This window comes from Cyclospora cayetanensis, unplaced genomic scaffold, assembly GCF_002999335.1.
Source record: "Cyclospora cayetanensis isolate NF1_C8 unplaced genomic scaffold, CcayRef3 CcayRef3_contig_67, whole genome shotgun sequence".
In the NCBI taxonomy this organism is placed as follows: Eukaryota; Apicomplexa; class Conoidasida; order Eucoccidiorida; family Eimeriidae; genus Cyclospora; species Cyclospora cayetanensis.
In genome coordinates this window covers 133003-153066 of record NW_020312667.1, presented here as the reverse complement: position 1 = coordinate 153066, position 20064 = coordinate 133003, and the positions used below count along the sequence as shown (strand labels likewise).

At 52.2% G+C, this 20064-nt stretch overlaps 3 protein-coding genes across 3 annotated transcripts; 1 reads left to right on the top strand and 2 right to left on the bottom strand.

Moving 5' to 3' along the window:
• Nucleotides 1-604: 604 nt before the first annotated feature.
• LOC113146837 (trichohyalin-like) lies at nucleotides 605-6317 on the bottom strand. The gene is made up of 5 exons (XM_026335376.1): nucleotides 6076-6317; nucleotides 2301-2357; nucleotides 1833-2034; nucleotides 1563-1670; nucleotides 605-697 (listed from the first exon to the last, which is right to left on the bottom strand). The coding sequence occupies exons 1-5, from the start codon at nucleotides 6315-6317 to the stop codon at nucleotides 605-607; spliced, it is 702 nt and encodes a 233-aa protein (XP_026191161.1).
• A 71-nt stretch (nucleotides 6318-6388) lies between these two features.
• Nucleotides 6389-7529, top strand: LOC34622866 (ubiquinone/menaquinone biosynthesis C-methyltransferase UbiE). The gene is made up of 2 exons (XM_026335374.1): nucleotides 6389-6455; nucleotides 6619-7529. Exon 2 carries the CDS (start codon nucleotides 6633-6635, stop codon nucleotides 7527-7529), a length of 897 nt encoding a protein of 298 aa, XP_026191159.1. The 5' UTR covers nucleotides 6389-6455; nucleotides 6619-6632.
• A 1492-nt stretch (nucleotides 7530-9021) lies between these two features.
• Nucleotides 9022-14946, bottom strand: LOC34622865. Its single transcript, XM_026335373.1, has 14 exons — nucleotides 14916-14946; nucleotides 14256-14340; nucleotides 13898-13982; nucleotides 13083-13205; nucleotides 12647-12766; nucleotides 12163-12241; nucleotides 11686-11898; nucleotides 11464-11546; nucleotides 11068-11151; nucleotides 10677-10814; nucleotides 10386-10500; nucleotides 9784-9838; nucleotides 9548-9603; nucleotides 9022-9332 (listed from the first exon to the last, which is right to left on the bottom strand). The coding sequence occupies exons 1-14, from the start codon at nucleotides 14944-14946 to the stop codon at nucleotides 9022-9024; spliced, it is 1578 nt and encodes a 525-aa protein (XP_026191158.1).
• Between the last annotated feature and the right edge of the window lie 5118 nt (nucleotides 14947-20064).

The following is a 20064-nucleotide window of genomic DNA, read 5'->3' as shown; positions in this document are numbered from 1 at the left end:
TGTAGATCGCAACGCGCGCGCTTGCCTCTGCTCCTGCTGCGATTTTCAGTGCCGCCCACCTTCACTCGCCTACTACAGCCCCCTGTGGACAGCACGCATGTGCACGTCTCTGCAGGAAGGTTGCTGAAGCGCTATTCAGTTTTCAGGCTTCAGGAGTGTCGCTGGAAGAGTCTGGAGCAGCTATGGCGAAGGCAGGGACTGCCTCCGATTCGGAGATGCGGCCTATAGGACTACGTACAGTCGCGCGCAATTCTTCGCAGAGACTCCTACTACTGTTTTCTGGAGAAGCGCATGCGTGCAGGAGAGCTCTATCAGTCAATGCAAGCCTCTGCTACGGCCTCCCAGACCGCCTACGGCAAAAGGCTCCTGGAGTGCTGAAGACCAGCACTACTTTTGAGGCAAGGTGCGATGAATGGCTCGCACTGCCGTAGGTGTCGCTTGTACATTGCCTCAGACAGCCTTCTCAGCTCATTTGTGCAAACTGCCGGTACGTTACAGAGACTCCAATACGGCAGCCAGCACGCCTGCCTGCTCTGCAGGAGCAAGATCAGCAGGCAGTCGCTGGCACAAGCCTCACGAATCAGTCCCCCGAAAATGCAGGAGCTCAGGAAGCGTGGTCACTGTCTTCGTCTGTCTCAACCTCAATGAGGAGCACAACACAGTTGGGAAACAGACCCGCATCTTCCAGCGTCCCTTCCTGCAGCACACCATACACAAGACAGTGCAGCCGCTGCGCAGACGGACGCGTAACAACTGCAGTATCTGCAGCCAGCAAGTATCTGCAGCGAGGCAGCAGGCGGCGCGAAGGCGCTGCACAAACGATGGCTTGGCGATTTGCGATGGTAGGGAGCTCCTTGCCTCGAGGAGCGTCCTCTTTGGGGGCACAATGAGCTCAAACCTCTCAGGCACCGAGTGGGAGGGCTGCTGCTCAGAGGACGCACAAAACAGCAGTGGCAGAGCAGCAGCAGAGTCTTGCCACAGAGCAACACGTTCTGCATCCTTGAGCACGATTGCCCTTGCAGGAAACAAGAGGGGCACAGAAACGGGAGAGACGGAGCGCAGCGCCCGACATGTTTATTATCTGTGCATGTGTGTATAGGTATGGGTGTGTGTATGTGTGTATATATATGGGTGTATGTGTACATGCACATGTACATGTACATGGGTGTGGTACAAGTGTAAACAAAAGTATGTCTATTTGGTACATACACATACATAGATACACGGATATATATGTATATATATGTGGATAGATGTGTGTGCAAATATGTGTGGAGAAAAGGAGGAGAGATTGGCAAACAGAGATGGGAAGGGAAGGCAGGGGTAGGGAGAGGCTTTTTAATGCATGCGCGGAGGGAGAGAGGCAAGGATCCTGCTGGAGAACGCGTCGTGTGCAGCTATCCGGCAATGGCAGGGAATGCCACAGGCAATCCGCCAGAGCAGCGGGGAGGCTGCAACGGCGAAAGGAAGGCGAAAGAAGAAGCGCGAAGACAGAGGCGATGCCGCAGGACGGCGTGTGCAGTGTTAAGGCGTGCAAGCAGAAGCAGCTTGGTGCTTCTTACCGCGCAATACTCCGCAGCGCAGCCAGCCCACTGGTGGAGGTGCCTCAGAGAAGCACCCCTGGGGAAGACGCGCGTTGCTCGCAGTCCAGAGGGAAGTTTGAGGCAGATCTGAGCAAAATACGCGAGGTGAATCCCCCACAGAAAACACACCAGCCAAACGCACTGAGCCTCCTACAATCCTTACTGGCTGGCTGCAGCTGCGTCTGTGTGGGCTGCTGCCTCTGCATTGATCCTCTACGGCTGCGCGCATGCGCAAGCGGCCCCTCTCACTGTGGTTCTCTCTTCTGGCGAAAGCCTCTCGCATTCTGCATCCTGCGTCTTGAACTCTGCCGCAGCAGCGGCTCGTTGCTGCCGCAGCAGCTGTTGCCGCTTCAAGCGCTCCTCCCTCTTCTGGAGGCGACGCTGTGCTTCCTCCTGCTTCTTCTGCTGCAACTCGGCCTGCTGCCTCCTTTCCTCGCGCTGTCGAGACAGCCTGGCAGCAGCAGCAGGATCAGCAACGCGAGGCACCACACAACACGCATACCACAGCAGGCGGCTTAACGCGGGAGCAGCAGCAGCAGCAACCCCATTAGTGGCAGCAGCAACCCCATTAGCGGCAGCAGCAACGCCATTAACACCAGCAGCAACGCCATTAGCGGCAGCAGCAACCCCACCCCCACCAGCGTCAACATGCTAACGTCAAGAGAGAGTACGCGGAAGCAGATCCGCAAGTTTCACTGCAGCGGCAAAACGGCCAACCTGAGAGATTCGTGGCGCTGGATTTCTTCGAAAGCAACTTCTTGTTCTCGACGTAGGCTGCACGTATACATGCGAACATACATACACACATATACACATACATGCACATATTCATATATACATACATATATACATACATACACATATTCATTCATACATACATACATGCATGTATCCATACATCCATCCATACATATATACATACGTACATAGATACATACATACATATATACATTCATACATACATACATATATACATGCATAGATACATATATACATACATATACATATACATTTATACATACATATATGCATACATACATATGTACACCTATACATACATACATGTACACGCACATCCCTGCATACATATGTACACATATCCATACACACATACAAATATACCTATATATACATACAAGCAGAGATGCCGACACGCATGCACACGGCTAATAGCTGCAATGTGAAGCCCTCGATCTTTCCATGACGCAGAGTCTATCCAGCCTTCTCTCTAGCCTATTTTCTCCCCCTTGTTGCACGTTTGTGGACTCAACCGTCTATCGCACGCTGTTAGTTCCCCTTCCACCCTCTCTTTCCCCCTCCCCCTCTCCCTCGGTGCCTTGTGCTTCACATTTGATTTTCTGCCGCCTCTTGCTGGCGTCTTTCGCACTCCTTCTGGAGCTCCCCCAGGTGATCCACGGCACTCAACGCTTGTGAGACAGCTTCAGCCTCTCCCCAAAGCCCCTGCAGAGCCTGAGAAAGCGCGTAGGCAGGAAGCAGGGGAGAAAAATCCCGCAGCCACTGCTGCCGCATGCAGCACACGCACCCCGAGCGATCGCCTCCGCAACGGGAGAAGCAGCAACGCTTCCAAGCGCTCACGCTGTGAATCCACCTCTGAGCAAGAACCTGCCACTTCACGCGAGGATCTCTTGGGGGGGTTCTTGGAAGCAGCGGACTTGGAACGAAGAGCAGCAGGCACGGCAACTGCTGCACGCGCAGGAGCTGCTGTAGCCATGCGCCTTCGCTGCAGCTGCTAAACAGACCCACAAACAAGAAGTTGTGGCTTTGCTGCACGAAAACAAACAAACGCGTCTGCATATACACATATACACAGAGAGAGGGAGAGAGAGAGAGAAATAGAACAGCCAAAGATACACAAACGAAAGCCCCTACACATACACGCCCCTTCTAGCCATTCAACAAGAACGTCCCTTCCCTGTTCTATTTTGCATCCTGCATGCATGCGCATGCATGCAAGATGCATGCAGGGTGCCAAATGGAAGACGCCTTTCTTCAAAAGCGGCAAAGCGGCACACAATCCGCAAGGCAGCTTCTCATCGAAGAACTCCCCAAAACAATGCTGAACGTCCACAGCGGCACGCGTAACCCCCCTGGCTCCCTCCTCTCAGTTCCCCTTCCCCTGCATGACGCAAGAAAGTGGCTGCCACTCACAAAGAGTTCAATCAGCAGCGAACTTCTGAGGGCCCCCTGGCAGACGGCTTCAGACAAAGGGCCCCCCTCGTCGATGTAGACTGCCAGAGGTTTCTGCGAGCTTCGCGCTTCCAGAAAAGCCTGCAGCGTATCCATTCTCGGAAATTCGCGAAAAGACTGCGCAACGTCAGCAGGAGCGAGCGAGCGAGCGAGCGAGCGAGAGAGAGAGAGAGAGAGAGAGAGAGAGAGAGAGAGAGAGAGAGAGAGAGAGAGAGAGAGAGACAGACAGACAGACAGACAGACAGACAGACAGACAGACAGACAGAGACAGAGACAGACAGACAGACAGACAGACAGACAGACAGAGACAGACAGACAGAGAGGAGAAGGGCGTCGCATGCAGCCGCAGTTTGGAGGTGATGTTGCGAGCTCTTTTTTTTCTTACGTCTCTGAGGGATCCTTGGAAGAAGGGGGGATGTCTGTCGCCGTATCTGCTCTCGAATGCCAACAGAAAGCTTGGAGGGTAGAGGAGTCTCGCTGAGCAGTCACGCAGGACAGGTGCTCGCAGGATTCTGCAGATGCGTTTTTGTGTGGAATGTGGGTGATTGCAGAATATTACTACTGCCATTCCTGCTGCTGCTACTGTTTCCGCATGCAGAGCGCCTCTTAGAACCAGAAGCACGTCGAAAAAGAAGCAAGAAACAGCGCAACAACGAGACACTGCCTAGCTGCCGCTGCTGCGAGAAAGAGATATATATATATATACATATATATATATATAGGCTCATGGCAGAGAGGCCATAAGAAAACAGAGACTCTCTCGCGTCGCAGTGCAGACAGACAGACAAGCAGACAGGCAGACAGGCAGACAGTCCTCCTCCTCTCTACGCCCAAGAGCTTGGAAGCCTACTCATGAACTCGTGACTTTGCAAGACTATCCTTCCAAATGCCGCTGTCACAAACTCGATGACTTCCCAACACTGCCCGCAGAGAGTGGCGACGATGCTCGTGAATCGCCATAGCAACGCCTCGCTTTGCCGTTCATCTCGCGAATGCCTGTCGCCGTCCTCTTGGAGCGCGATCGCGTCAGACACCCCCGCAGCTACAAAAGAGGCTCCCCCCTCAGTTGAGACTTCCTCCTGCACCCTTCGACTTCCTGGAGAAACCCCTTCGTTAGTCGGCGAGCCAGAGGAGGCCCTCCCGATCTCTCGATGTCGCAGCTCGCTCATCTGGGAAATGCAGAGCAAAGAAAGAAAGAGAGAAACAGAATGAACCATCGGGAGCACGAGCAACCGCGCAAGCTTCGACAGGTATCCGCATGCCCGTAGGAATGAAATACATTAAGATAATATACATATGTATATATGTATGTATCTACATCTGTATATATGTGTGTGTGCATGTATATACATACCCCTATGCATAGATGCCCATGCATGCATAGATGCATACATTTATACATTTGAATAGGCATTCATACACGAAAATACTCAGATAGGGGCGAATGGACTGGGGCAAGAATCCGTAGGCAAGCGCCTGCTGGCTACACAAATACACGTGTCTTGAGAGATGTGTAGGAATGCTGCCATCAGTGCGCAACGCTTCCCTGCATGCATGCGCATGCGCATGCGCATGCATGCAGGGAAGCGCAAAAATGAGGCCACATCCTCAAGACAAAATCAAGCAAGGCCATGGGCAGAGGGGTGCAGCAGCCACCATGACATGGCGGAAGAAAGACAGGAGGAGAATGTGTCTGCTGCTGACGGCTGCGTGACCAGCGCGAACGCACGGGTATTCTGAATGAAAAGCGTCTTCTGTGCCTTTCTTCCGCCTTGGATTGGATTAGAATTCGGCAGAGCTGAGAGGCCTCCTGCAGGAAGAAGCAGCTGACATGCGACAGAACGGCGTCTTCGCGTGGATCTCCTAGGGGCCTCCTAGAGCTCCCAGCGTTGTACTTGAGGGCACTCCAAGCCTTTCTAAAAGCTCAAAAATGCAGGTTCTTAGTTCCCAATGCTTCCGTCTTTGCCCAAAAGCGAAGCGCTGTGCTCGGCAAGCGGTTCCGTGATAGCCGCCCTAGGGAGTCGCTTGAGCTCCCGACTTCGGAGGCGCAAACCAAAAACGAGGCAAAAAGGCGTTCGGCTGCCTCCATTCGAAAAAATGAAACGTGAAATTTTCCTGTCTGTGCTCCTATCAATTCGGGGGGGGCCCTCCTGCCTCCTAGGGGGGCCCCTCCCTGAACTGTTGCTGATGGGAGTCTGCAGGGGGCCCCTTGCACACGTCGCTGCCCCCCTGCGCGCTGGTAGAGGGGCCTCTGATAGGATGCGGTGTAACCGTCTTTATTTACTCGTAAAACTGTTTGATCGCTTGCTGACGACGCTGCAGTCTTCCTTCGTCTCTCGCAGATAGCTGCCGAAGAAGAACGCCTTTTTCCAATGCGCACTGCTGTACTCCGCCTCTCGCGAGGGGGCCCCCCTCTGAGGCAGCCCGCCGTTTCTTTTGTGGCAGGAAACGGCAGCGCCAAGCATCTCCTTTGCCCCCTTGAGCGTCACGGGGGAGGGAGAGCTGCTGGCTTGGTATCCTTCGCATCTCTCGGGGGGGGCCCCCTGCGCGCCTTTACGACGGGGGGCCCTCGAAACGCCGAGCAGTTCACATCGTTCGGAAACAGGACAGTGCCGATTGAGGAGAAGGAGAAGCTCGTGGGAGGCGTGTTTGATTCCGTTGCAGGTGAGGGGAGCCTCTATCTGCAGCTTTCTTGAAGAGGACAGCTCACATCTTCGCTTCTCCCTCTCCCTTTTTCCTCCCTCCAGTTTCGTGCCCCCTCCCTCCCCAATGCACCCCGCTTTGCAGCGTCTTTTTCACGGCCGTTGCGTGCCCCTCTTGTGTGCAGAGAAGTACGATCTCATGAACGATCTCATGAGCTTCGGCATCCACAGGCTGTGGAAGGACCACTTCACGGAGCTCGTCAATTTTCCCCCTCTTCAGGAGGCTAAAGTGCCCGCGGCGAGGCGCTCTGCAGAGGAGGCCTCTGCGGAAGCCGCCGATTGCGAGGCGGCGACGCCCTTTGCCGTGCTGGACCTTGCGGGAGGCACTGGAGACATTGCCTTTCGACTGATTGACAGGGCGTTGCAGCAGCTCGAGGTGTCGCGAGGGGAAGAGCAGAAGCAGCGACAGCAAGAACACGGGTGTAGCGGCGTGGAAGTGACAGTGTGCGACATAAACGCGGAAATGCTGCGTGTAGGGATGACGCGGGCTTGCGAGCGCGGTCTGCCAGTTCGCCCGCTGGTCGACGCCTTGGCACCTTGCGCAGACGAGGGGGAAAAAGACAGCAACAGCAGCTCCAAGATTCTGCTTCCGCGCTCCTCTGACTTTGGACGGGTGGGGCCTGTAGGCCTGCGGTGGGTGCGAGGCAGTGGCGAGTGTCTTCCTTTTGCGGCTGGATCTTTCGACCTTGTGACGATCGCGTTCGGCTTGAGGAATTTCACTTCTCCGAGCAAGGGCCTTCGGGAGGCGATGCGCGTTTTGAAAGCTGGCGGTCGGTTTCTGTGCTTGGAGTTTTCCGCAGTTGAGAACGCTGTTCTCAAGGGGCTGTACGACGTGTATTCTTTCGCTGCGCTGCCGCTGCTTGGCTCGGCAGTCGCGGGCGACTCCGGGGCGTACAGATATCTGGCCGAGTCCATTCGCCGCTTTCCTCCGCAAGCAGAGCTCGCGAGGATGATGCAGCAGGAAGGCTTCAAGCACGTGTCTTTCTCGAACATGACGGGAGGCGTGGTGGCGATTCACTCGGGATTCAAGGGGTAGACGCTCGTGTGTGCCAAGGAAAGCGGAGCAGAGGCTGTGTCGCGCACTAGCTAGCAGAGAGCTGCACGTTCCACTGAACTGATTCCTCTACAAACCTCCCTCCCCACCCGACGGCGCAGTACGGCCAAACAAAAACCTTGCAGAGCAGAGGAGGCCTCGCAGCAAGACAGCGCCCTCCCATTAGAGGGAGCACAGCCCGCACAGTGCACTCCTTTCGAAGTTCCCGCTTTTCTAGCACCTGCCTTCTGCCTTGGCAGAGAACGCTCTGCCGTGTAGCGGCACTTTTCTGCGGGCTGCCTTGCACAGAGAGAGGCGAGGCCCCTCCAACGCGGGGAGGCCGCTGGCTTTCACGGAAGCAAAAAGCAGCCAGAAAGGGGTACTGGAGGGAGGGGAGAAACTGCAGGGAGAAGGGTTAACGCGAAAGAATTTCCCGAGTAGCAATTTAGCCGCCATCTCGCGGCTGCCGTCACCGGGCATAGTAATAGCGTCCCGTGCATAGAGTACGGAGGCCACGTTGCTGAAGGAATAATTTTCACGTGTTCCTACTATTTTGAGACTAGGCATTGTATTTTAGGGATCTTAATATTTGTTTGAGATCCTGGAACGCCTCTTTTTCGCCCTCTTTCTCTCACTCGCTCTTCCTCTCTCTCTGTCTACGGCAGCGTCTACTGCCGCCAGTGGGCTGGCAGAAGGCCCTGCCAGAGACGACGTCGCAGGATAGCAAGTGATGCGTGCACTGAGCGCTGTTCAGTGCGGAAAGCCAGCTCACGACAGAACCGCAGAAGCGCCAAGGGAGCCGAACGATGACTGCGCGATCATGCACATGGGAGGATACGACACCGACATGGTGAGATTCGCAGTTTAAGTGCTCCTAAGGCTACCCCTGTGCGGAGCGGCTGCTTTTGCCGCATGTTGACGACGCACGCGCCCAAGAGAGCAGCGCTATCAGCAACGGCAGAATCAGCGACAGCCACAAGGCACTCCTACCATGAAGAGGGGGGCCCCTGCGGCGATGTCGTGTGAGGCCTTCATGAGGGGGAGAGCTGCAGCGGCGGATGCGGCGAACTGGCTTGTCTCCCTGTAGCCAGATATTTCACTCGTATCCAGGGGACGACCCGGAACGTAAACGCAGCCCGTTGAATTAACGCGCGTTCCGTATTCGAGCTGCAAGCGTCGCAGGTGTCAGAGGGAGCAGCACAGGCAGGCAAGAGGGGGTGGGATGTGCACACGCGCTGGGCAAAGCTTGGAAGTCACGGAGCCGCCAAGAGAGGGAGTAAGGAGGAGTCTCCTGGATCACAACAACTAAGGCCTTAAAGAGACAGGCAGCGGGCTTCTTCGAAGCTGCACAACGTGAAGTAGAGTACTCTGGCCTTTAGGTCGTGATGACACTTCCAGTTGATAAAGACGAGAGCACCCTGAAGCAAACGAGCGTACAGAGAGCACCTCACGGGCAGAATGTAGGTAGATAGGTGGGGGAAGGAAGACGGGACGTTCATGACTGTAAGCGGGCGAGGCACCTCTCTGCCACTGGCAACATGAATGTACACAAGTGCGAAGGCAAGAGGGGGTGGGAAGGCAGCACGTTCACGCGTTGGCGTGAGGGCGAAGCACTGAAGGCGAGTGAGAAGATGCGCGTTGCTCTGCTAGCGCTGGACTCAGGAAATGCAACGAAGAGAAGGCAGACAGAAAGGAAGGAAAGGAGGGGAAGATGCGCAGAAAGCAGAGCCGAAAATCTTGCCTTCCAAACGCAGAGGAAGATGCTAAAGATCTTGGATATGTCGTGCATGTCGGCTTCCGCTGAGCCTGAAGACGCATTCATGGCTCAGATGCAGCACAGCGCCGCCGTTCAAAGGTTTCGCATGGCAGAGGCGAGCCGCGCGAGTGCTCCTTTTGCCGCGAAGAAAAACATTGAAGCGCAACATACGCGGTCCCATGCAAAGCTTCGATCTTCGCAGCTTTTTGCACCAAACGAGGAGTATATATATATACATATATATATATATACGGCGAAGACTCACCAAGCCTCCACGCGTTGAGATAGACACGGAGCCACCAGAGATCAAAGGAGATGCCGCTGCACGATTAAAGACGCAAAAGCAGCAGCTCAGAGAGATAGACAGAGAAAAAATGCCCTTGCAGCCTTTTTGCGGCTAGGGAGAATGGCGCTTGATCTTCGCGAGTGCCGGTCAGGGTAGATACTACGCGCAAAGAGAGCAAAGACACGGCTCTGCTTTCCCCCTTCCTGTGCGCTTACGCGATGCATGCGAGCATGAGGAACGAGTAGCGCCCAAGCGTCCATCGCTGAGGATCTACACAAGAGCGTGACAACGCGCAGACCGTGGAAGGCAGGTGTTTACGTGTTATCCAGAGGGAGAAGGGGAGGGGGGAGGCGACAAGACGCACAATAGCAGGAGGCAAGACGGTTTCTTAGAGGACAAAGGCATTCGCAGATGCCAAGTGGCTGTGTGCATGCATGCATGCAAGGAGGCACACACAGCTGCACGTGATAGTGCCCGCACAAGCGCCGTTCTGCATGCGTGCGTGCATGCGCTTTTTTCTGTGGAGAAGGAGTAAAGTGGGCTCGAGATATTCGCGCGAAAAAAACAAATTAGAGGGCAAGGCGATGGGAATGCGAGAGGAACGAAGGAAGGCACCCAGTCCAAAGCGCAGATCCTAGAAGGGGCAGCGTTGCGTAGGTGCCAGAGAGGGAGCAGCGGATGGATGCATGCGTTCTCCACGAAGACAGGCACAGAGCCGCGTTCATTCACGTGGCGAGGGTGAGGGCTAATCAACAACAAGCGGCGCCGTTGGAAGCGTCTTCGTGGAAAAAAAGAAAGAGAGCTGCAAAGCTCTTACCAAGGTTATTCCAAAAGAGGAAAGCAACAATTGCCTGGTCTAAAAAGACCGAACGCGAAAATCCCGCGATGCTCGAAAGGAGAAATGTCAAAGCTACCGCATACTGGCTCGTCAGCTGCGAAGCAGATCGCAGTCATCATCAACAGAAAACGTGTCCGTGCTTGAAGTTCTCTCGCAGCCTCCCTAGCTGCCTGCAGAGACAGCCCTTGCTTCCTCTCGATGCCTCCTTTTTGCTGCCTTGGCCCCTAGTCTTGGGGATATTCCAAGCTGGACGCTCTCAGGAAGACTTACGAGCCACCCAGGCAGCTTCAGATAAGTCTTCAGATCGTCTAACTGCCTCGAGAGAATTTCTGGAAGCAGAAATATCCAGCCGCAGATGCCACCTCGCCCTGCCTCAACTGTGCAAAAGGGCCTATTCAGCTTGTCCAGCTGCAAATATATATACACATGTATATAGAGATGTTTATACACATGTGAGCATACTACATATATACATATATATTCATATATATACATGCATGCATTAACACTTAAACACATATCGCCGCCTGATAAGCTTATGGCTTTTAAAGGAACCTTCTACAAGCACCAGCTACTCTAGAGGTTAGAATCGTCCGCGTAAATTGGTGTGTTGGAAGCTTTAAGTGCGGGATGCAGCCTTGGCCTGTGTTGCAGCACATACTTCTTCTTGATAGTCTGACAGCTCCCGAATTTTCGCCTCTCTCCGCAGTGTGAACTCCTGAAGATACTGTTCGTACAGCGTGCGCTGCAAGCGAAAAGAGGGGGGCGCAGGAGCAACAGGGGGAGGATAAGCGCGTTAGGTTGCGAATGCATGGTGAGAGACGCTTTTTCGGACGCGATAAGGGCATACTGGCATACTACCCTCTGTTGCGGCTGCCTTTCCGCCGCCTTCTCCTTCAAGCTGCACTGCTGCGGCAACCTTTCGAGCGCAGAGAGCTTTTCGTGAAAGCCTCACACTCTACCGACCGCACATGCAGAGCTGAGCCCTTGAAGGAGCAGCCGCAACTTCTCCTGTGTAGATATTTATAAATATGTATATATATAAATATATATGTACCTTTGAGAAAATCCACTGGCAGGAGAGAATGATTTCTCCCGCATGGCCCCATATATCTTTCACGATTTCTCGTTTTTTCTGATCTGAAGGGGGCATGCGCAGGCGCAGGGAGCCGAGACACACACACAGACACACGCATGCCAAGCCACCAAGCCGCCGCAGGGGAAGCAGCCCGCCAAGGATGCACAGCGACTCTCCAGTCATCCGCCCTCAACGGCTTACCCGCTAAGTCTTCTAGCAGCACTGAGCAGTCGCCAACGAGCTCCTCCGCTCCAGACGCTGGATCTACCTTAACCAAACAGATTCGGAGGTCGCCTTCCCTGACAGCGATCTCGAAAGAAAACACTTCGTTAAAGTAACAGCTGCCGCCCTCCACTCGAGCAGGCGCTGTCTCGATGACTTGTTGCTGACATTCCAAGTGCACTTTGAACACGTCTGCAAAACGACGGAGAAGAAGGAAGCAGACGGGATTCCCCCCCTCGCATTTCCCTGCCACCTCCCCTCAATATCCTCCCCCAATACACCCCGCCCCCCCTTACAGGAGCTGCACGTCTTGCCGCCAGAGCAGCAGCAGAAGCAAAAGAAGCACGCGGCAAAAGGCACAGTGCTGTAGGCATGCATTCAATGCAAAACACAACACAAGGATTTTACCCCAAACACGCTAGAGCGTCTCAACTCGCGAAAAAAAGACAAACTCACCCCCGTCAGACGCCGAAGGGGAGCCCTGGTTTAAGTTGTGGAGTGAAGCGATTTGTGCCGTCAGTTTGCTGTCTTCTGCCTGCATGCAGAGGACAGAAAAGACGTCTGCAGCGCTGCGCAAATTGCCCCCACACGCGGCAGGAAGGCGGGGAGGTAGCACCTAGCGGCGAGCAAGGGCACCTTCCAAGCGTCCAAGGAAGAACCTCTCTCTCTCTCTGTGTGTGTGTGTGTGTCTCTCTCTCTCTGTGTGTGTGTGTGTCTCTCTCTGTGTGTGTGTGTGTCTCTCTCTGTGTGTGTGTGTGTCTCTCTCTCTGTGTGTGTGTGTGTCTCTCTCTCTCAGGCAGGCAGGCAGGCAGTCGAGCGGTAGGCATAACGCAAGAATGCAAACTTGCGAGACTCCAAAGCTAAAGAACACGGCTAAAATCGGCAGAGAGGGAAAGTGAGGCGGACAGCCCTCGCAGCCACGCCGGCAGAGCAGACTTACGAGTGCAGCGTTCGGATCTACTGCAAGATTCGCGAGATGAGTTTCTGCCTGCTGCAGCATCATCTCTGCACTGTCCAGCTCTCCGCGCGCAGACTCCAAGACAGCAACTAGCTCCCGCCTCTGCACGCACGCAGCATGGCCTTAAGAACCTGTGTGTCAAACTCGATGGTCAGACACGTCTTTCTGACACGCGGTAGGACCCCGCGCACAAAGCACTACTAGACAAGGAGCAACTGAGCAGGCGAACTCTCTCTCCCGTTGGCAAGGGGCGGGGGAGAGGGGTTGAGGGAGAAGATTTGCAGCGAGCACCGCAAAGGGCACACAAGAACAAACGCACAAGCGCATGCATGCATGCGTGCCTTCCCTCCCTCGATGCAGAAGCAAGAGCAGCGGCCTCTAGAATGAGGCTTTTGCGTGTTTTAGGGAGTTGTCACACCCGTTTCATGTAGGCCTCAATGAAGACACGCCCCGTAGTGTAGGCATCGCGTGAGCCCTTGTACGAAGAAAGCGCCGCATAAATGCGCTGCACCATTTCTTCGTCATACTGCCGACTTGAACTCTGCAAACGCAGAGTGCAGGCACTACCGCAAGGCACAGTGTGTTCGAGGCGGCAAGGATGGAAAGACAAAGGAAAACAGACGCCGACCGACCATACTACTTCTTCGCGCAGCGCAGGAAGCTGAGCGGGCAAAAGCTGGCGATTTTCAGAGGCAGCAGCACTGCTAGCGTGAAGTGCACACCCCGCAACCTTACGAAAGGGCTGACAGGGTAAGACATTAAGAAACGCAAGGATCATTCTTACAGAGCACATACATCCCTACAGAATAAGTGCGTTGGCGTACTAGGAATGCAGGCTCTCAACGACACACGCAAACAAGCAAGCATGAAAGTGCATGTATATATACACAGGTGTATCTATAAACAGATGTATAAATAGATGCATAAATAGAAGTATATGTAGAAGACTTATACATTGAGAGGTAGATATGTATAAAGCTTGATATATACTGAGCCACGATGCGAAGGGAAGGGAACTCCTGGGGGCGTGGGGGGAATTTCAATGATTGCGAGCGCTCTACCGCGAGAAAAGCTCAATAATCAGCGGTCGCAACTAAAAAGACACCCTCGCTCTTTTCCGCCTTTGCGGGTTGAGTCAGTGAGCACTTTTTTGCCTAGAAAGGCCTCGAGTGGTCTGTGCGTGGCGAAGGGTAGAGGGCTGTTTGTTGGTATCTTGGGGGAATGCAAACGCACTCGAAGGCGCATCAGAAGCTCTGAAAGGTTCAATAAGGACTCCGGTAAGATTCCACACCGCTGAAAGTCATCATAGAGCAGCCGCCTGCAGAGACGCGGGGAACACAGGTAGCGAAGGCGGAGCTGGAGGGGCTGTGTATGGAAGGAGCGCGCACATAGTAATGCCCATTGACGGACTCGACTATTGAACAGTGCGCCATGCAGAAGAGAGAGAAACACGACCGCTGTTGAGGGAGATGCCTCATAAGGTGAATCGTGCAGGGGTAGGGTTGTTCATGGACAAGGTGTCACTGTGCGCGCGCTTCAAAGACTGAGAGTTGAGAATGTCGATAAGATATGCGGAGATGAAGCAGCGCACCGCTCGACCTCCTCCATTGCATCTCTGCTTTCCTGAATGTTATCTGGTGGCGCTATAAAAGCATCTTCGATGCTTTCGCTAGTTCCTGAAGGGCGCGGTCCACACACATGCGAACGGGATGAGGCATGAGGCAGAGAAAACGCTCCAACTTTCAAAGGCATCCACGAAACAAATCTTGGCATGTTTTGACGTAGAAGAATCGCCTGCCAGCTAGGCAGGGGTAGGAAGCGCGAGGGTGGAAGGAAGCCCTCAATCCTTGTACTGTTGCAACAACCCCCTTGGCAGGTGGCTGCCTACTGGCAACTGGACCCAGCCACGAGGCTGCCGCTGCAGGTAATTTCTAGACTCTTGTTTCCCCAACCTCCACACGCCGTAGGATTCATGCACCACACGACCCTACTCCCAGCGATGGCCATCTCTATGCCGTTAACGCTCTGCCACTCTACAGGGGAGGGCGATCAGCCGGTCGGTGCAACTAAGGCCCTGGGAAACACTAGTGCCACCAATGGCGCAAAGGCTTCATGTGCACCTCAATCCGAGCAGCATGTTCAATTCCATGGGCCTGTGTATTGTATGCGCTGCGATGTGCCTCGCTAGCAGTGGCGAAGGCTGGAGGCCATCGAGTTTCCGACTGTTGCCTTTTTTGTGCTTTGACCTCACCGAAGGAGAAAGGCTGCAGAAGTTGTGCCATTTTCCTGCTCTTTGACGCCCTCGGGGCCTAGAAGCTCCGTGTCGGCTGCGCTCCCCTGCGTTTGTGTCTGCTGGTTTCGTTTGCCCTGCTTTTGAGTTCTGTGCTTTCAGCACGACGAGGCTTCTTCTGGGTCTATGTCATTAAATTTTAATCCCAAAGACATCGCGATTAGTGAAAAATTAAAAGAAGGGGGGGCAAGACTGGCAGAGTTTCAGTTCGCCGCACACAGGGCGGCGACGGGCGGGGCTGAATGGTCGGTTGCCTTATGAACAAGTTGACACGTAAAACAAGGATAAGTTATATTTGTGGAAACGGATCATTTGCTTTGACTCTCATGTCGCTGATTTTCATGAAAACTGCTCGCGGGCAGTGCATATCTTATGTGCCAATATCTTTGTGACGGTGTCGAAAAGAACCGCTCATATGTGTTCGGGGAGTTTCTAGGGACATCCCAAAGAATACACGCACTTTTCTTTACTGCGTTCTTAGGCATGTCGAAATTTTAGGCGGAAGGTCACAGCAAACATGCCGAATATTATTATTCCTTATGCGTTCTTTCGCCGTACTGGCCGGGGGTGTCCTGCGTGGGAAAGAGAACAGTTGAAGACCAAAATATATTTTCTTTCACACACGGACAATGAGAAAAAAATCCTTTTTCCTATGCATAGCTCACTATGCTTACCGGTAGCATAAAGGTTGCTTGATGATTCATATACTCGACAGGAGCTGGTGTATAACTCGGTGAGGGAGGTGGCGAAGGAACAAATTTTTTCAGTCTACAATTCCGTATTTTAGGCACACCGGACATATTGTCTGTCCTTTGCTTCTATGCTTTTGTCGCAAGTATTCAGACAGTCGAAAGCATATTTGCTGACGTACCCGTCAACTAGCTCAAGCCACAGTTTCCTCTCTTGGAGGCAGCTTTTAAAGAGGTTCCGGTATTCCAATTGGCATCGAATAATAAGTATGAGTACTTCATATACGTGCATTTATACCTAGAGTTATTCGATCACGTTTATGTTGTCTTGATTCGTATGCGAGTTGATGAAACAGTACGACACTTCTCTGACTAAACGGCTTGCCTGAAAAAACGAGGAAATCCTTCTCAAAGCCTTTTCACGTCCTTTGACATTACCTACTTTGATATATGCCCCATTTTGTTTAGGTGTGTGCACGCTCGTCGGGTGTCTGCTGCATTAGCAACGAGACTATTAAGGAAACAACGACGGAAAAGCATTGTGGAAGCATGAAGGCTTGGGGGTAGCACTTGGAAAAGAGCTGCACCGTCTGCTATGTACCGCCGGAATAAGTGTAGGAAAACCATGATGTATTGGAGAGGGTACATGTTTGTGACGCGGCACATGAGGTCCCCGTAGGGAGACAACAACTCTCCGATGAGTTTGTATCACTAGGGCTTTTTCCGTAGGGCTCTCTCCTTTGTCGTCAAAGTTCCCACATGAAGGGAACAATAAAGCCAGGATGTTCGCAGCTGCGTCATTGAAGCAGTTCGGAGCATTAACCAGTAGTGGCACACAGCATCCAGCACAGCAGCACAATATTGAGTTTCCTTGTGTAGAGCTTTCAGCCCTTTGTAGGGAATACAGTATCCAAAAAACTAACCAATTAGTCGACTATTTACTGATTCCTAGCTATATATTGCCGTTGTACTAGAGAGTGTATACGCACAGCTCATCTCACTACCAATAAAGTGTGGTGGGAATCTGTTATTTGATCATCTGATTTTATTTCGCAAAAGTCCGATGGGAAACTTTCTGCGTATAAAATGGACGATGGCACAACGCCCTGGGGTCAGAGAGTGGCCCGTGAGCTTATTTGAACGCAGTAGCTCAGCAGCTGGTATAATGGCATGATCTGTCAAGAGATAAACATTAATAACTGCGTCGCTAATGTATGTAATTTCAGAATATATGGCGAACGTAAGAATGGAATAATTATCGAGGATCGTATGAGCCACCAGCAGGTGTACTTTGCCTGCTCATCCAGTTGACGAAAAACGAATGTTCGATGCGGGCGGTGGTCGCAGGTTAGGCAGTTATTCAGCGCTTCAACAAGATGCTGGTGGGGCAATCACAAATAGTGGACTGTTCGAGGCTTACAAGGCAAATGAGCGCACATCCTGTGGCTTCAGCATGAAAGGAAGAGCTATCTGGGGGATTTTAATCTCATAATATTGCGGCTCTGTCAGCCAAGACTAGCTTACACTCTGAGGTGAACGTGATAAGAATGCCGGAGGGAACAAGCGCTCCTCTGCTGCCCTCCTCTTACGCATCTGCTAGTATTGTGTGAGCTCATGTCATATTATCCAGAACTGCAAGCGTGCAGAAAGCCAAGGAACTTGTATATGGGGGGAGTATGACTGGCGAGAGCAGGCTGCTTGGTGAGCATAGCACTTTCACGACGGAAAAGGCAAGTTTCATGCGCAGAAAGTCGCGCAGTAAAGGGGTCCACAGAGGCTATCGTAGTACCGGGGGGGCCCATCACGGACCTCTGCGTAGATTCAAGCTCGCATTGGTGTCATGAGTTGAGAGTTATACTTCACACTGGGTGTAACGCGGATTCATCATTCGGGAAGAGGAGCAAAAGTCCAATCTGCATGCTCACTCGTTAACAAAGTCCCGAAAAACAGTTTTGTTGACGGAAGGTAGAACGCAAGAACTGGCACGACATTGGCAGCTAACTCATGCTTAAAATCAGATTCTGGACCAACTCCAGGAGTTTTTAATTAAAATCCGGCACCTTGATATTTTCGTGGGTACTTCATGATGACTCAGTTGTAGGTGCACAAACAGCCACAGCTGCTCGCTGTGGAAGCTGGTTTGCTGGGCAGCTCTAGAAACAAGGAAATCCTGGTTTCCTCAGAAATGGTCAGTTTACCTTAGGTAGAGGGTAGAGTTGGTGGCTCATCATTGTGGGGCAGAGTCTGTAGACCATCGATTGAGCAGCGCAATAAGAAAATTGCTTTGGGCCTGCATTTCTTTTAGGCTCTGCGAATGGCTAATTATTAAGGATTTTCGATGACATTCTTAGATAAGCAGGGCAAATTAATAAATCTTAAGAAGGTTATTCATGCGCTAAATAATGACGAGGTGCAAGCAGGCAGACAATATGCTCTTCCTCCAGTCCACGTATTGAGCTGTAACCGGGATCTACCCCACACTACCGTACGCGCTGTTGGAAGCCCCACAGCATAAAGTAAAGTTTAAGGGGCAGAGTGATGATCTGTTGGAAAAGGCAAAGCAGAGGAATTAACCAGCGCATTGGGATGATCTCCTGTGCTGATGTCCGGAAAGGATGGAAGGTGGCGCATGTGTGTTAGCTTGAAGGCACTCACAAGATCACTGTAAAACAAAAGCTCCTGACAGTCCTTGGTGGCGAGTGGCTTGATAAGCTACGACGATACACACTTTACATGACATTTGACTTCACATGCGCTCTCTTTAATATCCTCATACACGCTGATGAGATGCGCAAGTCGGCGTTTCATACTCACCCTCGCAAACTCGGGTATACCGTTATGCCTTTTGGACGTGGCAGTGCCTCAGCTGGACTATAGCTGCAATCTGATTGGGACCCATGTGAGCCTACCTAGGATGGCTGGATGGGTGTGTCTCTGGACGATATCTTAGTTCGCAGCCTGAAAGTTCAAGAACACGGCCAGCTCTGAGGTGTACACCTCAGCTGATGTGTGAGATGCAGTAGTATTTGAAGGTATACAGTTGTTTGTTCTCATACTATCACTCGTTCTTCTAAGATTGCGTGCTCCGGCTGCAGAAACTAGAGTCAGATGCGGCAAAACTCAAAGCAAGCAAGGTGTGCCCTTTACTTTACGCGATTCAAAGAACATTTCGCGGAGCTCTGTGGGCTCGCATTGTATTGCCAAACCTTTAGTCCTGAATTTATTGGGTAAGCTCATCATGCGTCTGATCTACTTGAGGCGAAGCCGTCGGTCACCTGGACAGAGGACCGTGATGCTGTAGCAACGATACTAATCCACCTCCCGGCAACGCCTCCGGAATCGGCACTGCCTGATAATGAGCCTTATTTACTGCCAAAAAATATAACTAGTGACGTAGAGGTGAGTGGAGTTATTCCCGAGCAGGCTACGAGTTTTTAAAGCATCAAAATATTTATTATTCTCACTGCTTCAGCGGAACCGAGCAGTGGTTTTCGATAAGAACAAAATTTATTGTGCTGTGGCCGTGGCTCAAAAAAGCCTCTTTTATATAGATGGGCGTCTCTTTGTCGTCCACACGGAATACCAAGCTTAATTCGTATTGAAAAGAGATTTCGACTTCGATAACCCTGGAGACGTTCGCCAGCCAGGGTGCTTCCTAAGGAACGACTTCACAGTAAAGCGTATTCAGAGCATCACAGCGTGGTCCCCGGAACGCGTTAGTGGCGACCCAGCAATTCAGCTTGCGAAGATAATGCATTTAGTCCAAGATGTCCCGTGCATCTTGTGTAAGTTGTCGAAATCGTTTTCTTTTGACTGCAGGACATCCTAGACTATTGCTAAAAGGGATTGGCAAAGGCTCAAAGTACGAGCACATCAAGCGTGACTTGCTCTGGTTCAAAACAATGCGGGGAGACGGTTAGTCGCACATACTGACTTTGCTCCGGAGTGCAATTTTGCGCATAGCCCATAATCATATCTTCTGCACATGGTGTAATTAAAATACAGTACGAAAAGTTCTATGGCGACTTTCAGGGCCTCGGATGCATCCCGCAACAGTGTAGTATGCACTGTCGTGCTTAGATTACCAGCAGCTGCAGCTGCTCAATTCTTCTAAAGCCAGCCTTTTTCAAAGAACACCGGTTCCTGAACGGTTTTGGAGTGATCACTCCATGAAATATATTATTGAATAGCCAAAAACGAAGTGTCAGGATGATATCTACGTCGCTGTAGACAGCCTTAGCAAACATGTCCACGTCACCCTTGTTCCAGCTCTTTCACGAGTAAAAGACTCTCTTATTCTTTGTCAGCTCATGTGTGGAAGCTTCATGAATTTCCCGAAGTTACCACTACAAATCTAACTTAAAGGTCTTTAATACACAGTGGTGTGGCTTGTTGAGCCGCCTACATTTAACCACTAAACG

What these genes read in the sequence shown, in the direction of transcription:
- LOC113146837 (XM_026335376.1), bottom strand. Translation starts at nt 6,317, where the DNA reads ATGCGAAGGATACCAAGCCAGCAGCTCTCCCTCCCCCGTGACGCTCAA. An exon ending in GCGATCAAACAGTTTTACGA is followed by an intron (nt 2,358 to 6,075) that starts GTAAATAAAGAC and finishes GTATACGTGCAG; the next exon opens with CCTACGTCGAGAACAAGAAG. An exon ending in CGCCAGAAGAGAGAACCACA is followed by an intron (nt 1,671 to 1,832) that starts GTGAGAGGGGCC and finishes TATTTTGCTCAG; the next exon opens with ATCTGCCTCAAACTTCCCTC.
- LOC34622866 (XM_026335374.1), top strand. Translation starts at nt 6,633, where the DNA reads ATGAACGATCTCATGAGCTTCGGCATCCACAGGCTGTGGAAGGACCAC.
- LOC34622865 (XM_026335373.1), bottom strand. Translation starts at nt 14,946, where the DNA reads ATGGCACAACTTCTGCAGCCTTTCTCCTTCG. An exon ending in TGTCAGACTATCAAGAAGAA is followed by an intron (nt 10,815 to 11,067) that starts GTATGTGCTGCA and finishes ATATATTTGCAG; the next exon opens with CTGGACAAGCTGAATAGGCC. An exon ending in TCTCAACGCGTGGAGGCTTG is followed by an intron (nt 9,333 to 9,547) that starts GTGAGTCTTCGC and finishes ATGCGTCTTCAG; the next exon opens with GCTCAGCGGAAGCCGACATG.